Below are 15,579 nucleotides of genomic sequence, written 5' to 3'. Positions count from 1 at the left end.
CTTCCACAAAAAAATATTTCGCAAAAATATTAAGATTAACGTGAGCTACACCAATTTGAAAATACCTCCAAAAATTTATTTTTTTATCTATAAATTTTTTTTTTTATATCTTTTGAAAAAATTACCTCAAACAACTAAACAGTTTAAGCTTAAAAAGTTTGCACAGAAATAATAAAATAAAAAATTCTACGGAATCATAATAATTAGGTTTTTGGTGCTATTTTTGAACTAAAATATCGCAGTTTTCGTGTATGTCAGTACCTATCTGAATAAAAAAGTTAAGTGTAAAAAATTCTTTTCACCGCTTTAGATAGACAGACTGCTGAAGATAGACAGTGTACAAGTTACATATACATAAGTATTTATTGAATAAACAATTTCACGAAAATATTGCAAAAGAATTGGCATCAGAAGCCGGAAATCCAAGTAATGTTTGTTTATCTATGTATATTTCATCAGCCGTGAGTGAAATTCAAGAAAAACGCATTTATCAAAAAAATTACAAAAATTTTAAGTAAGTTCACAATTAAATATGTGTGAGTTAAAAATCATAAACAGACATAAAAATTGCTGCCAAAAAATGATTTCTCATTGTTGAGTGCGAGATTTACATGCAAATGTATGTTCATTCATACATACATACATACATGCGATATTGAAGAAACCACATTTACATACATAAACACAAAAAATATACATAAATTTATATGCATTTGCCTTTATGTACATACTTGCATATGTATACATAACATACATTCGAATGACAACCATTCAACAGACAGAAAAACAATAGCAACGCTCCTGCGCCCATGTGTTAGTGTTGNACACAAATCGAGGAAAATTCAACTACATATAAAGTCAGAAAGTGCAGCGGCAGCGGCAGCGGCTGCGGCGGCAATAAATGTGCAGCGATAATGATCGAAAATCAATTGACGACACGCGCTTCGCTTAGCCAAAAGTATCGACACTCCCCCTACGCAAGTGAAATAATGTAAATATAGTTGCGGCAGGACAAATTGTTGAAGATAAAAATAACTAAAAAATTTTCAATTACTCAAAGGCTGGGGCTAACTCACAAAAGTCACATTTGTTATTCGTTTTTTTTTTAAACGCCCACACGTTCTACATATGTGTCTATGCATTCGTAGATTATACTTCATCGGCTTGTGAAATGTTTCGACGCAAAATGTTGCAGCTGCATTGGATATACGCGTGTTGCACGCTGTTTGTGGCACAAATGTTACTCTGTCCCACCGTCGCGGGAATGAAAGGTGCGTATGACATTTACTACATACTTACTTACTTACTTACTCACTTACTTACTTGCTCACTTATGCACGTACTTATATACATACTTAGTCTTATCTTCATTATCAAACTGTTGTGCGTTTACTTAATTTATATCGTTTTTCCATTTTTACAACCCTCACAATAATTTCTTTGTCGTAGATAAAGTCATTAATTTTAAAGGGAGCCAGTTTGGCTTTAGAGTTTTGGAAGGCGGAAGAAAGGATTTTCAAGGGATATATACGCAGCTAATTGTGGAGGCAATTGGTTTCAATTGCTTGAATGGGAATCTAAAAAAACAAAAATTGTTTTAATGATCTAAGAAAATTGGTTAGTGTACAGCAGAACGAACAGCTGAATAGAAAAACTCTGAATTTATTTGAGATAAGCAGGAAATTTAAGTGGTCCTTGCTTCAACTTCAAGCTTATAGTAAGAAATTTACTTTCGCTTTTGAACTCATTTATCTTTTAATTTCATCATTGTTTTTAAAGAAAAATATTACAACCATGGAGAATTTGTACGATAGAAAACACAGCTTGAATGAATTACAGCAAGACTCAGAAAGAAAAAATTTGTATATATGCTAAGCGATTCTTTGATATTCTATCTGTGTTTAGCCAAATTTCCACTACGAAGGGATGGCAAAAAAATAAAATCAATTACTCGATTAATTAATTATATGTATAATCAGAAGCAAAAAAAAAAATTAATTGCAATTATTGCGAAATGATCGATTAATCGAATTTTTTAACGCAGTTTTTTACAGTGAAAATTCACAAAAACAATTTTCCCTACAAAAATTACTAATTCTCTTTTTAATTAGCCTTAAATAAAATAAAACGAGTACATATTTTTAGCTATTATTTAACGATTTTTGCAAAAACAATAGTTTTGATGAGCGTTTTGTTGTTAAACGGTTGCGTTTCTCGTTGGCTCTAGCATAGGATGGTCCAAAAAAGTAAAGTCGGCATTTTAATGCTCTCATCCCCTAGGACTTTTCGATGACGAAAAATATACTCAAATTTTTTATGTTGAAATGAAAAAAATATTTCCGTGCGACAGTAAATTTTACACACAAAAAAAAGCAATATGTTCGCGTAACGCTGGGTAAATTATAGTAAAACTGCGTGCTTATTTTTTTACTCTGACGTCAGCATTTTTTTAAAGGACTTTGAAATTTAAGAAATATGATTATTTCAAAAAATTATTCAAAAAATTCAGTGCAATGCAAGATAACAATAAGGAAATCATATAGAAAAAAAAATTCTGTAGAATTATATCAGGATTATTTTTTGGTGCATAAGGACGAATGGGTATGGAAAATGTCCTTTACAAACTGTGTCCTTAAATTTCATTGAAAATTTGCAATATTTTATTTTTTTTTTTAATATAGTTTGAGGACTAATATACGCAAGACCTCATCATCGAATTTCGCCCTGCAAACTTTATTAACTTAAAAAGATATAATTTATTAAAAGCGGATTTTAAATACCTATTCGTCGTTGTAAACCAAAAAATTATATTGTTTTAAATTCTACAAAATTTTCTCTCTCATTTAGTACTTATATTATTATTCTACATTGAACTGATTTTTTTAAACAATGTTTCGAATTAATTATATGATGTATTTTGGAACGAATTTCCCTTATCCCTTGTCGAATTTGGTTTTTAGAAAAACCAGTTTCAGCGTTGTGCCATCTTCAGTGTAATTTTTCATTCTGTCTGGTTCCAGTTTTTCTAGGGATTTGTGGTCCGAAAAATCTGAATTTGAAATTTTATTTCACCAATTCTTTATTTTGCCTCTTTCGTTCAGGTGGTAAAAATAGTTGCCGAGGATTTCTAGACGCTGCTTGCAGTAAAGAAGCGAGCCAAATCGGGGAGAAAGCCGCTTACCTTTGACCATAGGTATTGAACCTATTGCCAAATAGTTGTAGTGAAAAATCATTACTAATCCCCTCGAAAACCTTATATTGAATGAGAAAATTGACCACACAAAAAATCTGGAAATAACACAGTTCAACAAAATTTTACCACCTGAGTGAAACACACCGTTTCTTGTAGATTTTTGTGTGCTGGACGCAAATCTGGCCTCCGATTTTCTCTAGCACGTCAGAATCTTGAGATATCCTAACCTCAAATATCGTCAAAAACCATGTTTTTGGCACTTGCTTACAAAAAAGTAAAAATTTCTCGAATCAGTTGGTTCTATTGGTATATTGATATTGTTGAGCACCATAGCAGAAATTTCTTTAAAGGCATTTTGCGATTTATTAAAGTCCACTTGCATTAGAACAAAAACAAATTTAATTGTCATCTTCAGCTGTTGTGGTTGTTGATGTAGCGGCTACTAAACCCCACTCGGATCGGCTTGTCCATCAACTGGGTCTGTTCATAGGGACAGGGCGTCAGCTGGGTTGGGTTTTGGTGGCATGCGAAGAGATGCCGTGAGTCATGTGGCGGCTCTTCACTTGCCGGGCTCTCATTGGATACATCTGCGTTCACTCTGCTCAGATACGGGTTTAGTTTGCTGCAGTAGCCGCGGAGTTGGACTATTGTGGTGCGAGTCTCCTGAGGTAGACAAAGAACTGTCCCGTCCACATCGGGTGGTTGTAAACCTAAAACGAGACCGACTCCCTATGAATGCCGTTAATGGTCTGTCGGTATGCAGTCGCGTCGAGAGGCTGGTTCTCTGAACATCGTCCATCAGTTCGTATAGATGTTTCCTGACTTGCCTTGGCGAGGGCTTTGGTGCACTACTGCCAACAACTCAGATAATTTGCTGTCCCTGTGGGAGAGCACACCTTCTCTAGTAGCCTGGTTTGATGAAAGATGTTGGTTGATATCGTTCGACAAGCCAAACGCTACTAGGACTGTTCTCTCAAAGAGTTGGTTGCAAGAAAGGTCGCGAGTTATCTGATAGTTTATGGCGTTGTGTCTTGTGCAATTCGCGTAGGCCATGCTTTTGCTTCGCTTATGTCAACAGACACCAGGCCTCAAAAGCAATGCACAATCAAACGTTGCTAATGCTTAAGTTACTACATATTTTTATATATAACTATAGTTAAATCGTTATCAAACAATATGCAAATTCTTAAACCTTTTCACTATTTGCTTTCTCTCAAACATGCAATGAGCAGCGCGGATCTACGTCTGTGCAATTTTTACGCTTACAAATCGAAGACTTACTTCAAATTCCATTTTCAAGCTTTCGTTGTAGTTGGGGAGGATCAAAGGTCTCGCTGTTTGTTCGCTTGTTTGCAGCAAATGCGGCACATAAAAAATGGGGTAGCGAATGCGTCGTTGAACCACAAAATGTGGCAGCAATTCAATTTCGTGACTTGTTTGTGCGCTTTGTATACAACTCTGCGCGTTTTTTTTTTGCTTTTTCTTTTTTCATTGAGCACTTCAGCAATACTTCATACTTAAGAATATTTAAATAAGTGGAACTGCATTCAAAACAAAAACTAAATGCTGTCGCGAAAAATGGATACTTGAGCGTTCGTACTTAAGTAGGCGCTTCAAAGAGTTTTGAAGAGGCGTACCGTGGGGAGGATGTTTTATACATTTTTATTTAAAAAGGATTACAATTTAATTGACGTTTATACGTTTCTTCGTAAATATGGAAAAAGTTTTGGCTTACAAAGAAATAATACATTTGTAGTTGTCTATTATAAAATAAAGAATAATCAGGGCAGTGACTGACTGAATAATTTGCCATTCCGAGTGAAATGGAGGAGATCCAAGAGTTCCACCCCGATATATCTGTTAGACCAGTGAAGAATTGTTACCATTTAGAAAAGGTTGCGGGAGTAGGGATTGTATGTGCTATTTGCTTGGCCATAGATGTCCTATGTACCTCTATCTTCTTCGTGAAACGGCCTCAAACTCCAGAGGGTGGTACAATGATGTCTCTTTGCCGGACCCACAAAAGCGACGCACATCACTTGACATACCCTTGGCTTATGCAAGTGGCCTCTTAGCCTGCATTGACCCGTGAAATGACCTGTAATAATTCTTATCCTCTCCTTGGGGTGGTTTATGAATAGCGCGTATTTCACCTCTAATAAGCTCTTAGCTTGACCAAGGCCCATGGTGTTTCGCCAATGCTGTTACCTCAGTTTGGTATTTTCCTTTTTGAGCTCTTCCTTTATCGTGGTATGAACTTCCGCAAGTAAGAGCTCAGCTCCTATCGGGGTCGAGGTAGCAGCAGCAGTGGAATGATCCTCTTTACTTCGATAACTCCTACGAATATTAATTTCTGCGCACAGACTTTAATGCCATAGACAGACTAATGAGTTTAATGAGGTAAACCTTTTTTACTGTTTAACGGTGGCCATAATGACCTTTTTACTGCACAATTTTCTCCGTTGGCCCAAAAGTCATTAGAAATTTTACTAAATATCAAATTTATAGCTGAAAAAAGTTCGGTAATCCTTTTGTGGAATTCTACTCGAATTTAGTAGAAGACTGCCTCACTTCTCTGCAGCATAAGTTTTAGCTTGAAATACGCTGCAGTGTTTCGGCATAGGCAAATAATGGACTGATCTGCAAACGCTCCGAAAAGAAACTGGCGCCAGTTTCCTGCTTCACCTTTGAACCATCAATGTAGCTGAATGTACCGTTAGCTACCTTCGATTGATGTAGAAGAACCAAACTACAAAGCTAGGATTACTCAAGAGGCCTGATAGCTTTTAACGGAGACTAGGATTGAGACTCTACCTGTCCTTCTAGAGACTCACTTTCCTGGAAATCAGGTGATAGTTCCACTTTCCTCTCCCTTGACAGGAGGAAAACCACTGTTGCCAAGGTACAAGTTGTTTGCTGCCAGAACTGTGGCGAGTGAAGATGCCACAAGATATGCTAATGGGTCTTTTGGCTGTTTCAAATCTCCCGGTCCGGATGGCATCCTAGCTATTTTACTTAAAGAACGAAACGACCTCTGTTAAAGAGTACTGCAGCGGAATAGAATCCTTGAGGCAAACAAGTTGTGAAGAAGGACAAAACTACAAAGTTGGGTTCATTCAACAGGCCTGATGGCTCTTTCACGGCTATTGGGACTGAGACACTCTCTGTTCCTTTTGGGTTCACTTTCCTGGAAATCAGGTGATGGTTATGTCAACATACAACTAATTTGTTGGCGGAACTTTGGCGAATGAAGACGCCATAAGGTAGGCTATTGAATCTATTGTATTCAACGAAGGTGTTGAGCTTTCCTTGGCTACCTTGGGAAAGATTTTCAAAGCGTCACGACGCGTCGTTTGGACTTGCCGACATACTACAACCTTGGAGGCTGGTTGATATCGCCTTTAAACCTAAGGTTGGTATGGATGACTATACTATCCACAGAAGCTACATGACATCCTTCATGCCAAAATGTCTTGAAATATTTGTAGAGTTGCACATTCGTAGGAAGGCGCTCACTCTACATTCTCTGTCTTTGCATCAACATGGCTATTAGGTGAGCGGTTCATCAGGATTCAGGCAGAAGGAAGTCAATATGTAAGTAACTTGCGGAGTTAACAGAGGCTGCCCTCAGCGTGGTGAGTTTTCCTCTTTGCTCTGGTACCTGATAATTGATTCGCTTCTTATCTCTCTTATTGACTCTGACATCTATGCTCAATTCTATACCGGCAATGTTTCGTGTCTAGTCACAGTTTGCAGGAAAGCGCAGAACATAATGAATACGATATGATATGACACTTGGTATGGTATAAAAGTGGGCTCACCGCTAACTCAATCAAAACTATTGTTGTGCTCTTCACTAGAAGGAGAAGGTTGGATGGTCTTATTCCCCTAGCACCTAAAGGAGTAACAATTGAGACTTCTCCTGAAGTGAAGTATCTTGGAGTTATTCTGAATACAAAACTATCGTGGGAATCACACGTGGAGTACAACACCTCCAAAGCATTGGCGCCACTTTGGCAGTGTAAACAGGTCTTTGGCAAAACTTGGGGTCTGTCAGCTAATCAGCTCTGCGTCAGTGGAATGGTGGAGCAGACTCTCAACCAAAACCGTGGGAAATCTTCGGGCTAAACTTCAAATAACTATTGCCGTGTGCACCTAGCGCTGCTCTTGATTCACCGCTGGACTTACCGTAACTTTGTGTCTTCATACGTGGGGAAGCCTTAAAGGCCCCCAGAAAACTAAAAGAAGTCGATGCTGGTATAATACTGAGTGGGGCGGGGCAGAAATTGTTGGCGGCAGAGATCTGAGCGCTTGTGTATTTTCAATGCCACCATTACCTTTGTCGAGGAAATTCTGAGGCTGAATGCTAGTTTAAAAAACAGCTGCTCAACGCCGGCGATCTCTTAATGAGCTGACTCACTCTTAGAGGTTAACTGGTTTATTTCCTAGGTTGCTGCTCAGTACTTCTTTAAATTTGTGGAACTACGAAACCCTTAACCCATAAATCTGAAACATTCGACGCCTCTGATCATCCTGACTACGCGATTTGCAACACCAATAACGACTCGTAGTTGCATTGCGTTTGAAAGAAAACTGCAGCAGACAACAAGCTCACTGCTACAGATGGACGGACGGACGGACGGACGGACGGACGGACGGGCATTGCAACAGAAAGCCATACCTAGCAAACACACAGTCGAACAGACGACAGCCAGCCAGTCATCCAATCAGCCGCACCACCCCGCTAGCCCCCAGCTAGCAGCAACTTGAGTGCTGTGACAACGAATGCGTTGTGCGCTCGCGCATTTTTCACGCCTGCCATTTGACTTGGGGTGCACACCGCCACTTTTCGCGGCAGCTGCTGCAATGAAGTGAGCAATAAAAAATAATAACGAGAAAAATGCAACATTAACAACAGGAATGACAGCCGGCAGCAGGAGCAGCAGTAAAGCACATTTGCATGCGAAATTTTCTTTAAATAAAATGCAAAACAAGCACACGTTTTTTTTGGTATTTCTCATTTTCGCTTGTCGTTACCGTTTTTCCGCTCCCCTTTTTTTTAGTTTCCCCAAATACACCACAACGGTTTCTCATGCTGTACGACGCGCCGTGACGTCACTTTTTATGCTCAGCGCTCGTAGCACTTATTCTATTCTATTCTGTGGTCGATGAATCATCGTCAACACACTCGAATATTGGCCGGCAACAAACAACTCGGCCACACTACCCATACACTACCCATACTACGTCCACCCGTTTTGGCCATTTCTCTCGGTCGTGTTTGCGGCCGGCTGTGTGAAATTTGCACGTTTCGCCTGATTTTCATTTTAACGGCCGCCGCTGCTGCTGCGCTCGTTCTATTCTAGTAATATTGGGTGATTTTTTTGAGGTTAGGATTTTCATGCATTAGTATTTGACAGATCACGTGGGATTTCAGACATGGTGTCAAAGAGAAAGATGCTCAGTATGCTTTGACATTTCATCATGAATAGACTTACTAACGAGCAACGCTTGCAAATCATTGAATTTTATTACCAAAATCAGTGTTCGGTTCGAAATGTGTTTCGCAAACCCAATTGCTGCGAACGGCGACGAATCGACATTTCACGGTCTTCAGCAACACTCTCAGAAACAGACGCAATATTCTCTTCTGTACGCACTGTACGCATTCGTGTGGTTGGTTTAATGTCCAATAAAGTAAACTGAGTGCGAAACTTGGTCACAATCGCATTAATTGTTTGCTCACTTGGTCGATTATGTAGACCATAAATCGGACGTAAAGCGAACCGAACACTGATTTTGGTAATAAAATTCAATGATTTGCAAGCGTTGCTCGTTAGTAAGTCTATTCATGATGAAATGTCAAAGCATACTGAGCATCTTTCTCTTTGACACCATGTCTGAAATCCCACGTGATCTGTCAAATACTAATGCATGAAAATCCTAACCTCAAAAAAATCACCCGTTATTTTTAATTTTTTGGCTACTGATTTGTTGTCGTCGTGTGACTTGGTTGGCCGTTTCGTGATTTTTCTTCTCCTACTATGATGAGTGAATGAGCGAACAAATTCTCATTATGCGTATTTTCGCGTGTTAATTAAATGACTTTGTGCCAATTTCCGTTGATGACAAAGCGTACGAGGAAATTTGGCTATCTGTTTATTGTGGTCTAATTTATTTATTTGATAATATGAATTTAAGAGGTAATAAATATCTATGATTTTATAAATATTTTCGGTTTTATGACATTGAATGTGCTAAAAAAGTTTGGATTTTCTGAAAATGTGTTTTTTTGCCTAAGGAATTTAAAGATAACACGCTTGTTTCTTAAAAACATAAATTTTCATAAAATATGTTAGTGTTAAAAGCTTAAGATCTTTTTCCATCCCAATAACAAACGCTAATGATTTATGAATGTTAAATCAGTGTGTTCCAAAGGTATTAAACCCGGGTAATGGATCATCAACAGCCGTTGAATAAAAAAGAAATCACTAGAAGAATACTTATTTTTTCGAAGGACGATTCTTTCTCGGAATGAATTGTATATGGTTTACAACGATAAAGAAAAATACGAATTTCACAATATTTCGAAATTGGAATTATTTGAAAATTATAGCTATTAACATTTTTCGAATTGTGTCCCAGTCTGCTCATTTTATAAACAGTTTAGAATAATGATGTTTTCTTCCTATTTTTAATTCGCCATAACTTTTTATTTTTAATTTTTGCAAAACTTGTTAAAAACTTTTGGGCTCTCAAACGCCTTAAGAGCGCCTTTTGGGATAATATTTTTGTATACTCTAAAAAATTTGTGTTTAAATTTACGCATATTAAGATAGATAACCAGTTTTCTCTCATAATGAATGCAAATATACAAACCGTGTTAATTAAATTAATTGTTTTATTTACTTGTTTATTTAATTGTTTACTTTTAATTATCATTTATGTAGCGTAGAAAAAATTTAAGATTTGTTCGTTGAATTCTAATTTATTGTTCACAATTTTACAGTTTACACATAAAATGTTTAAAATTTTATCTAGAAATAATGTGTTTAAATTTACGCATATAAAGAGAGGTAACCAGTTTCCTCTCCTTATGTGGGCAATTCTACAAAACGTGTTAATAAAATTAAATTCTGTCTGTATAGTTTTACATACAAAAATTTTCGCGTAGAGCAAAATTACACATAAAGTGTTTAAAGTTGTGTAAATATGAGCACTTAACGTTTATTATTAGTAAAAAAGTTTATTTTTACTTCCAAAATCGTTGGATTTTAAACACTTTATGAATATATTCATTTGTATTCTCACGTTCAAAATGAGATCTTGAACATCTTGTGCTTATATTTACACAGATTCTGGTTGAAAAATAAACACTTTTAAGTAGTAATTTTACATGCATTTTTTAGAGTGTACATTAAATTAAAATTTATTTCCAGAAAAGAAAAATCACCGTAAAGCATTGAGACGAAAGCTATTCGCGCTATTCCTTTTTTTCACGAAAAAGCGGAACACGATTTGAGAAATTAAAACAGTTTTAACTACATCCAGATAGTGATAAAGCGACACTTTTTATGAGTACTGAGTAGTATTGAGAACCCGATACTTTTTAACAAATAGTTGAATGAGTACTGCGAATACCAAAAACGTATCGAACGTGTTAAGAACTTTATAAGTAAAAATATTTTTTTTTAATTTCGTTCTTTCAATTACATTAAAAATGTTTAAAAATTAACAATAAACATAGTAGCGAACTTTTGAAATTTATCTGCTATATCCCATATAAATGCCGTCAAAATGAGTATATCGCTAATTTATTTCAATACTATCATAACTCAATGAAGAACTAAAACCCAAAAAAGGAGGGGAAGCGGTCATTTTACCTTCTTAATGATTAGTGGAAGAGGGTGGTCCTCGATCTTTTCAAAAACTCATTTAGAAATGCTTGTTGGATAAAATTTCAACTATTAAAGCAGTGTCTATTACAAGTACTGGCATCGATTCTTCTTAAGTGTATTTTATATGACACTTTGGTAAAAAGTTCCATCACTACAATCTCAAGAGATAATTCTGTGTAAAATCAATTAAATTAAAGAGTGTTAAAATTTTTTAACTACTGGTTATTCCAAGTAGAGAGTTAAATCTCGTCACACTAAGACTATATTCAAACAGGCCCCTAATTGGCAATTAAGAACCTTTTCACCAATTAATAATTAATTGGCAATTAATTTGTGTCAGATTCTCTATGCAACCCTGCTAGGTATGTTTAGTTTTGACTTGCAGGTATGTTTATTGAACAAAGAGCAATCAGCTGTTTGTGTCTAGTCCCCTTTTATCATCAGGGAATGATAAGTTATTCGGCTACGTTCCAAATGTACCTAAAATTGTGTGTTTGTACCGAATGTACTTCCAAACTAAATAAAGATACGACTGTTCCAACTTTTTCATCACCGTAGGCTGATTTCGCTGATTTCGTATCGCTAATTGCGCAACTGACGTGTGTGTGAACACCAAACTCAATATCGTAATTCAAATCTTAATTGCCTCAGCTAATTGGCTTGTTTGGACATAGTCTAAGCGAGCTTTTTACCTACAATTAAAAGCAACAATAAAATGTTGAAGGTAAATTATGATATAGGTAAGATGACGCTTGTTTATTTAATGCAGGTAGAATATTAGATATTTTATAACCAAAAACAACGAAAGCTAATAGTCTAGTTAATCTAGACTTAACTTAACTTACGCAAGAAATCGTCAATGATTACTCAATACGTCAACTTGCCCAGAAGCGAAAATATTTTGTTTTTGTACGTTCCTTTTCAGCTGTTGGTCACTTTGCCGCCTATAAGTCACATAAAAAAATTCCTTGACAAAAACATATTGTGTTAGCCAATATATTAGGTTACGTAACGTAAATTAAGTTTAGACTAGCTGAGCCTTAAATCTCGAAAACTTTCTGTCTTTGTTACATGCGTAGCAGAATGTGGCGACCTTGGATGAAATTATTTATGCTAAACACTTAATTGATTCGACCATATTCAAAAAATAGGTAAAAACAATATTAATAAATTTCCTTAAGACTTTTTTTTACAAAATTTGTATTTCAACTCTATGTATACTCGTATGAGAGATTTTAGCAATTATAAGGACTAGCAGCATTGAATGATCGCTATTAATATACTCGTATACAGACGACTGTAAGTAAATAAATACGTCCCTGTTTTATCAGAACCGTGAGTTATAGTCATCGTCTGACGCTTCAGCCCACATTCGTTTCCCACACTTGCATACATATGCAATTAAACTACAAGTTAAAACGTTCCTTCGCTGCCATCAAATACTAGATTTTTGTTGCTCCGCAGCTTTATTAGCCTAAATTTGGATGCCGCAGACTGTTTGGTACACCGTTGTACATCATTGGCGTGACTTGCTCATTAAATTTTATATGTTTAACTATAAAAGTTTATTTATAAATATGCAAATGAAAAAGCATAAGCTTACACACAATTTTCCTAGTAAGCCAATTTCAAATTGGAAGCTTTCATTTTATGCATTTTAACTATTTTTAGGAGATCGAAATATAAGAGTACATATGGGGCGTTCCATACCAAAATGGACGGCGTTCATACTACTTGTGTTAGATTTGTTTAAAATTTTTAGGGTATATGGACAAACATGTGAGGAAAATTTTTGGTGAGGAAAAAATTTGAAAAAAAAAAATCACACATACACACATCGAAATTCTCGATGGAAAGAAATATTTTTAAATATATTTTTTATTGAGAAATTTTTCACGTAAAATTTTTTTGATAAAAAAATTAATTTTTGAAAATATGCAATCTAAAAAAAAAATTGAAAAAATCACAATGGTAGCTCTGAGTATTGCGCAATATTTAAGTATATTATTACGGGGTGCACTCTACAATAATTTGAGTTATGATTTTTTCTTTTACACCGAAGTTGAGTAAAAGGAGTATATTACAGATTTACAAATTTTTTATGTTTTTTTTTAGTATCCTGTTTTGTAGCCCATTAAATTTTAGTATAATAAAGTTTAAAGCTACTGAAAAATTGCGTGGATTTTTAATATTTTTTATGCGGACGGCTTTTTGCACTTTTTTCTTATGGAAAAAATGCGCAAAACCGTTTAAAAAATAAAAAAATAAAAAAATAACGCCAGTTTTGCAATCGCTTTAAAGTCTGCACGTTATTATACTAAAATTTTACAAAACTGCTTTCTCAAAAAAAATCTTAAAAAATTAAAAAAAAATTGTAAATTTGTAATGTTCTCATTTTACTCAACTTCGGTGTAAATAAAATATTATAACTCAAATTTTTCTAGAGTACACCCCTTTATACTATACTTAAATATTGTGCAATACTCAGAGCTACCATTGCGATTTTTTCAAATTTTTTTTGAGAAGGCATATTTTCAAAAATTTATTTTTTTTATAAAAAAAATTTTATTTTATTTTATTTAAAAAAATAAAAAAATATTTCTTTTCATAGAGAATTTCGATGTGTGTTTGTGTGATTTATTTCAATTTTTTTCCTCGCCCCGTTCTCGAGATATTTCTAAAATTATTAAAAACTAAAAAATTTATAAAAAATTTATTAATCAAGCTCAAATTTCATATATTCTATTATTTATATCCCCCCAAAAAATTTTTAACAAATCAAACTCATAAAGTGTGAGCCCCGTCCATTTTGGTATGGAACGCCCCATATATGTACATATGTATGTATGTATGAATACAAAACATCTTTGTCGAGGCCGCTTTGTCTATGGCGCACTGCACTTATGTCAATAACTCAAAAAAAAAAAAATTAAAATAAACAACATTATACAAAAAACACGCCATTTTTGGAGCTTAATTAGTGACACAAACTTTAGTCGTTCTTTGTGTGCTTATTGACAGCAAAACTGTCAAAGCCAACACGTCGTCTTTCGTCGTGCATTAAGGAAAATCTCAGAATACTTAGTTAGTATAGAGAGATAGAAAAACAAAGAATATCATAAGTCACGGCTAAAAAAAAATTAATTAGTTGCGGTAAACAGACCAAATTAAGGAGCTGCTGGTTCACAAAACACGCATATATACATGTGTATGTATGTATGCACGCACTCATAAATGCATTGTTATTGCTTTTGTCTTGCATTTCACGATAGCCAAAAAGTTCTGAGAAATAACACAATTCAACCATAAATACTTATTCCTCTTAGCTTGCCATACAGCAGCTAGTTAATAGCATTGAATGCATCGCAAATAGGTAGGTAAACGTTTGTTTGTATGTACCTCTGTAGGCTGGCCGGCCCACAAAGGCAAGCGTATGGTTGAATGATCATGGCGAGGTCGGTGAATATCAAAAGCGTCCGCCCTGCGGAGCTTTAAATTGTCAATACGTTTGCAGTTACTAGGAAAATTTATGACTGGCAAATAAAAAAATAAAAAATAAGTTACACAGTGATGCATAGAGTTTTCTTAAAAATGTTTTTAATTAGTGAATAACCAAAAATAACATTTCAGGCACAGGTTTGTATTTTATGGTATTAACGAATTGGATTATCTGAGGAACCTGTGAGAGGAAGTTCTGATCTGAAAGTTCGAAATTTTATTTTTTATCATGAATAACGGTCTCCTAAATTGGTGCAAATAAAAGAACGCTTCATTACCTGTACATTAGGGTTATCCAAAAAGGTTAAAATTTTAATCTTACGGGGTATATATAACTGCCTCAAAGCCCATGAAGTTTTTCACGTATGTATATTTCGTCGAGGAAAAAACACCTTTTCTTAGAATTCTTGAAAATCTATATTTTCGACCGAAAAACTATGTTTCTCATCAGGAGACTTCATGAGCTCATGAGCTTTGAAGCAGTTCAAAATATGTATTTTTTTTTAACTCTTTGAGCGACGAAAATTTAAAGAGTTTTTAAGCCCCTTAAGCGACAAAGAAAATGTATTTTTAGTTTTTGTTTTTAGCAATACAAATTTATTGGATATGAACCAAAACGTAAAAATAAAAATAAATAAAATAAAAATAAAATAAATAAATTAAAATAAAAAAATGCAGGTGGTACAAATTATATATATATATATATACAATTCTAAATCTTTGCTACGCATGGAATAGAGGAAAATATTGAATTACTCGTACTTCCACTCGGAGGCAGTCATCCATATTGTGAATTCTCTTTACGAGTGCCAGGAGGAGGAACATCCTTTCAACCGGAGGAACCTACTTTATCAGTATGGTGCTTGTTGAACCATTTGCTATCCCAGAAAAAGTTGTTATATCCTGACTGTTAATGTTTAGCACCTGAAGCAAGGAGTACTAGGAGTACTAGTAAGGCTTGGAGCTTAACTCCGCTAAAACATAACATCT

The 15,579-nt window shown here is 35.2% G+C and overlaps 1 protein-coding gene across 1 annotated transcript in view; it reads left to right on the top strand.

The window, feature by feature from the left end:
- Nucleotides 1–830: 830 nt before the first annotated feature.
- kon (chondroitin sulfate proteoglycan 4-like protein) overlaps nucleotides 831–15,579 on the top strand; it is a gene marked incomplete at its 3' end in the record, with an annotated part of 26,347 nt that continues 11,598 nt past the window's right edge. The window contains exon 1 of the mRNA XM_017628760.1: nucleotides 831–1,271. Within this exon, the coding sequence (XP_017484249.1) occupies nucleotides 1,172–1,271 (100 nt within the window). The remainder of the gene's footprint in view (nucleotides 1,272–15,579) is intronic.

This window comes from Rhagoletis zephyria, unplaced genomic scaffold (assembly GCF_001687245.7).
Source record: "Rhagoletis zephyria isolate East Lansing unplaced genomic scaffold, Rhagoletis_zephyria_1.1 Rzeph_scaffold_06180, whole genome shotgun sequence".
Classification (NCBI taxonomy): domain Eukaryota; kingdom Metazoa; phylum Arthropoda; class Insecta; order Diptera; family Tephritidae; genus Rhagoletis; species Rhagoletis zephyria.
Note: the sequence above shows the minus strand (reverse complement) of the source record. Positions and strands in the feature narration are given on the sequence as shown.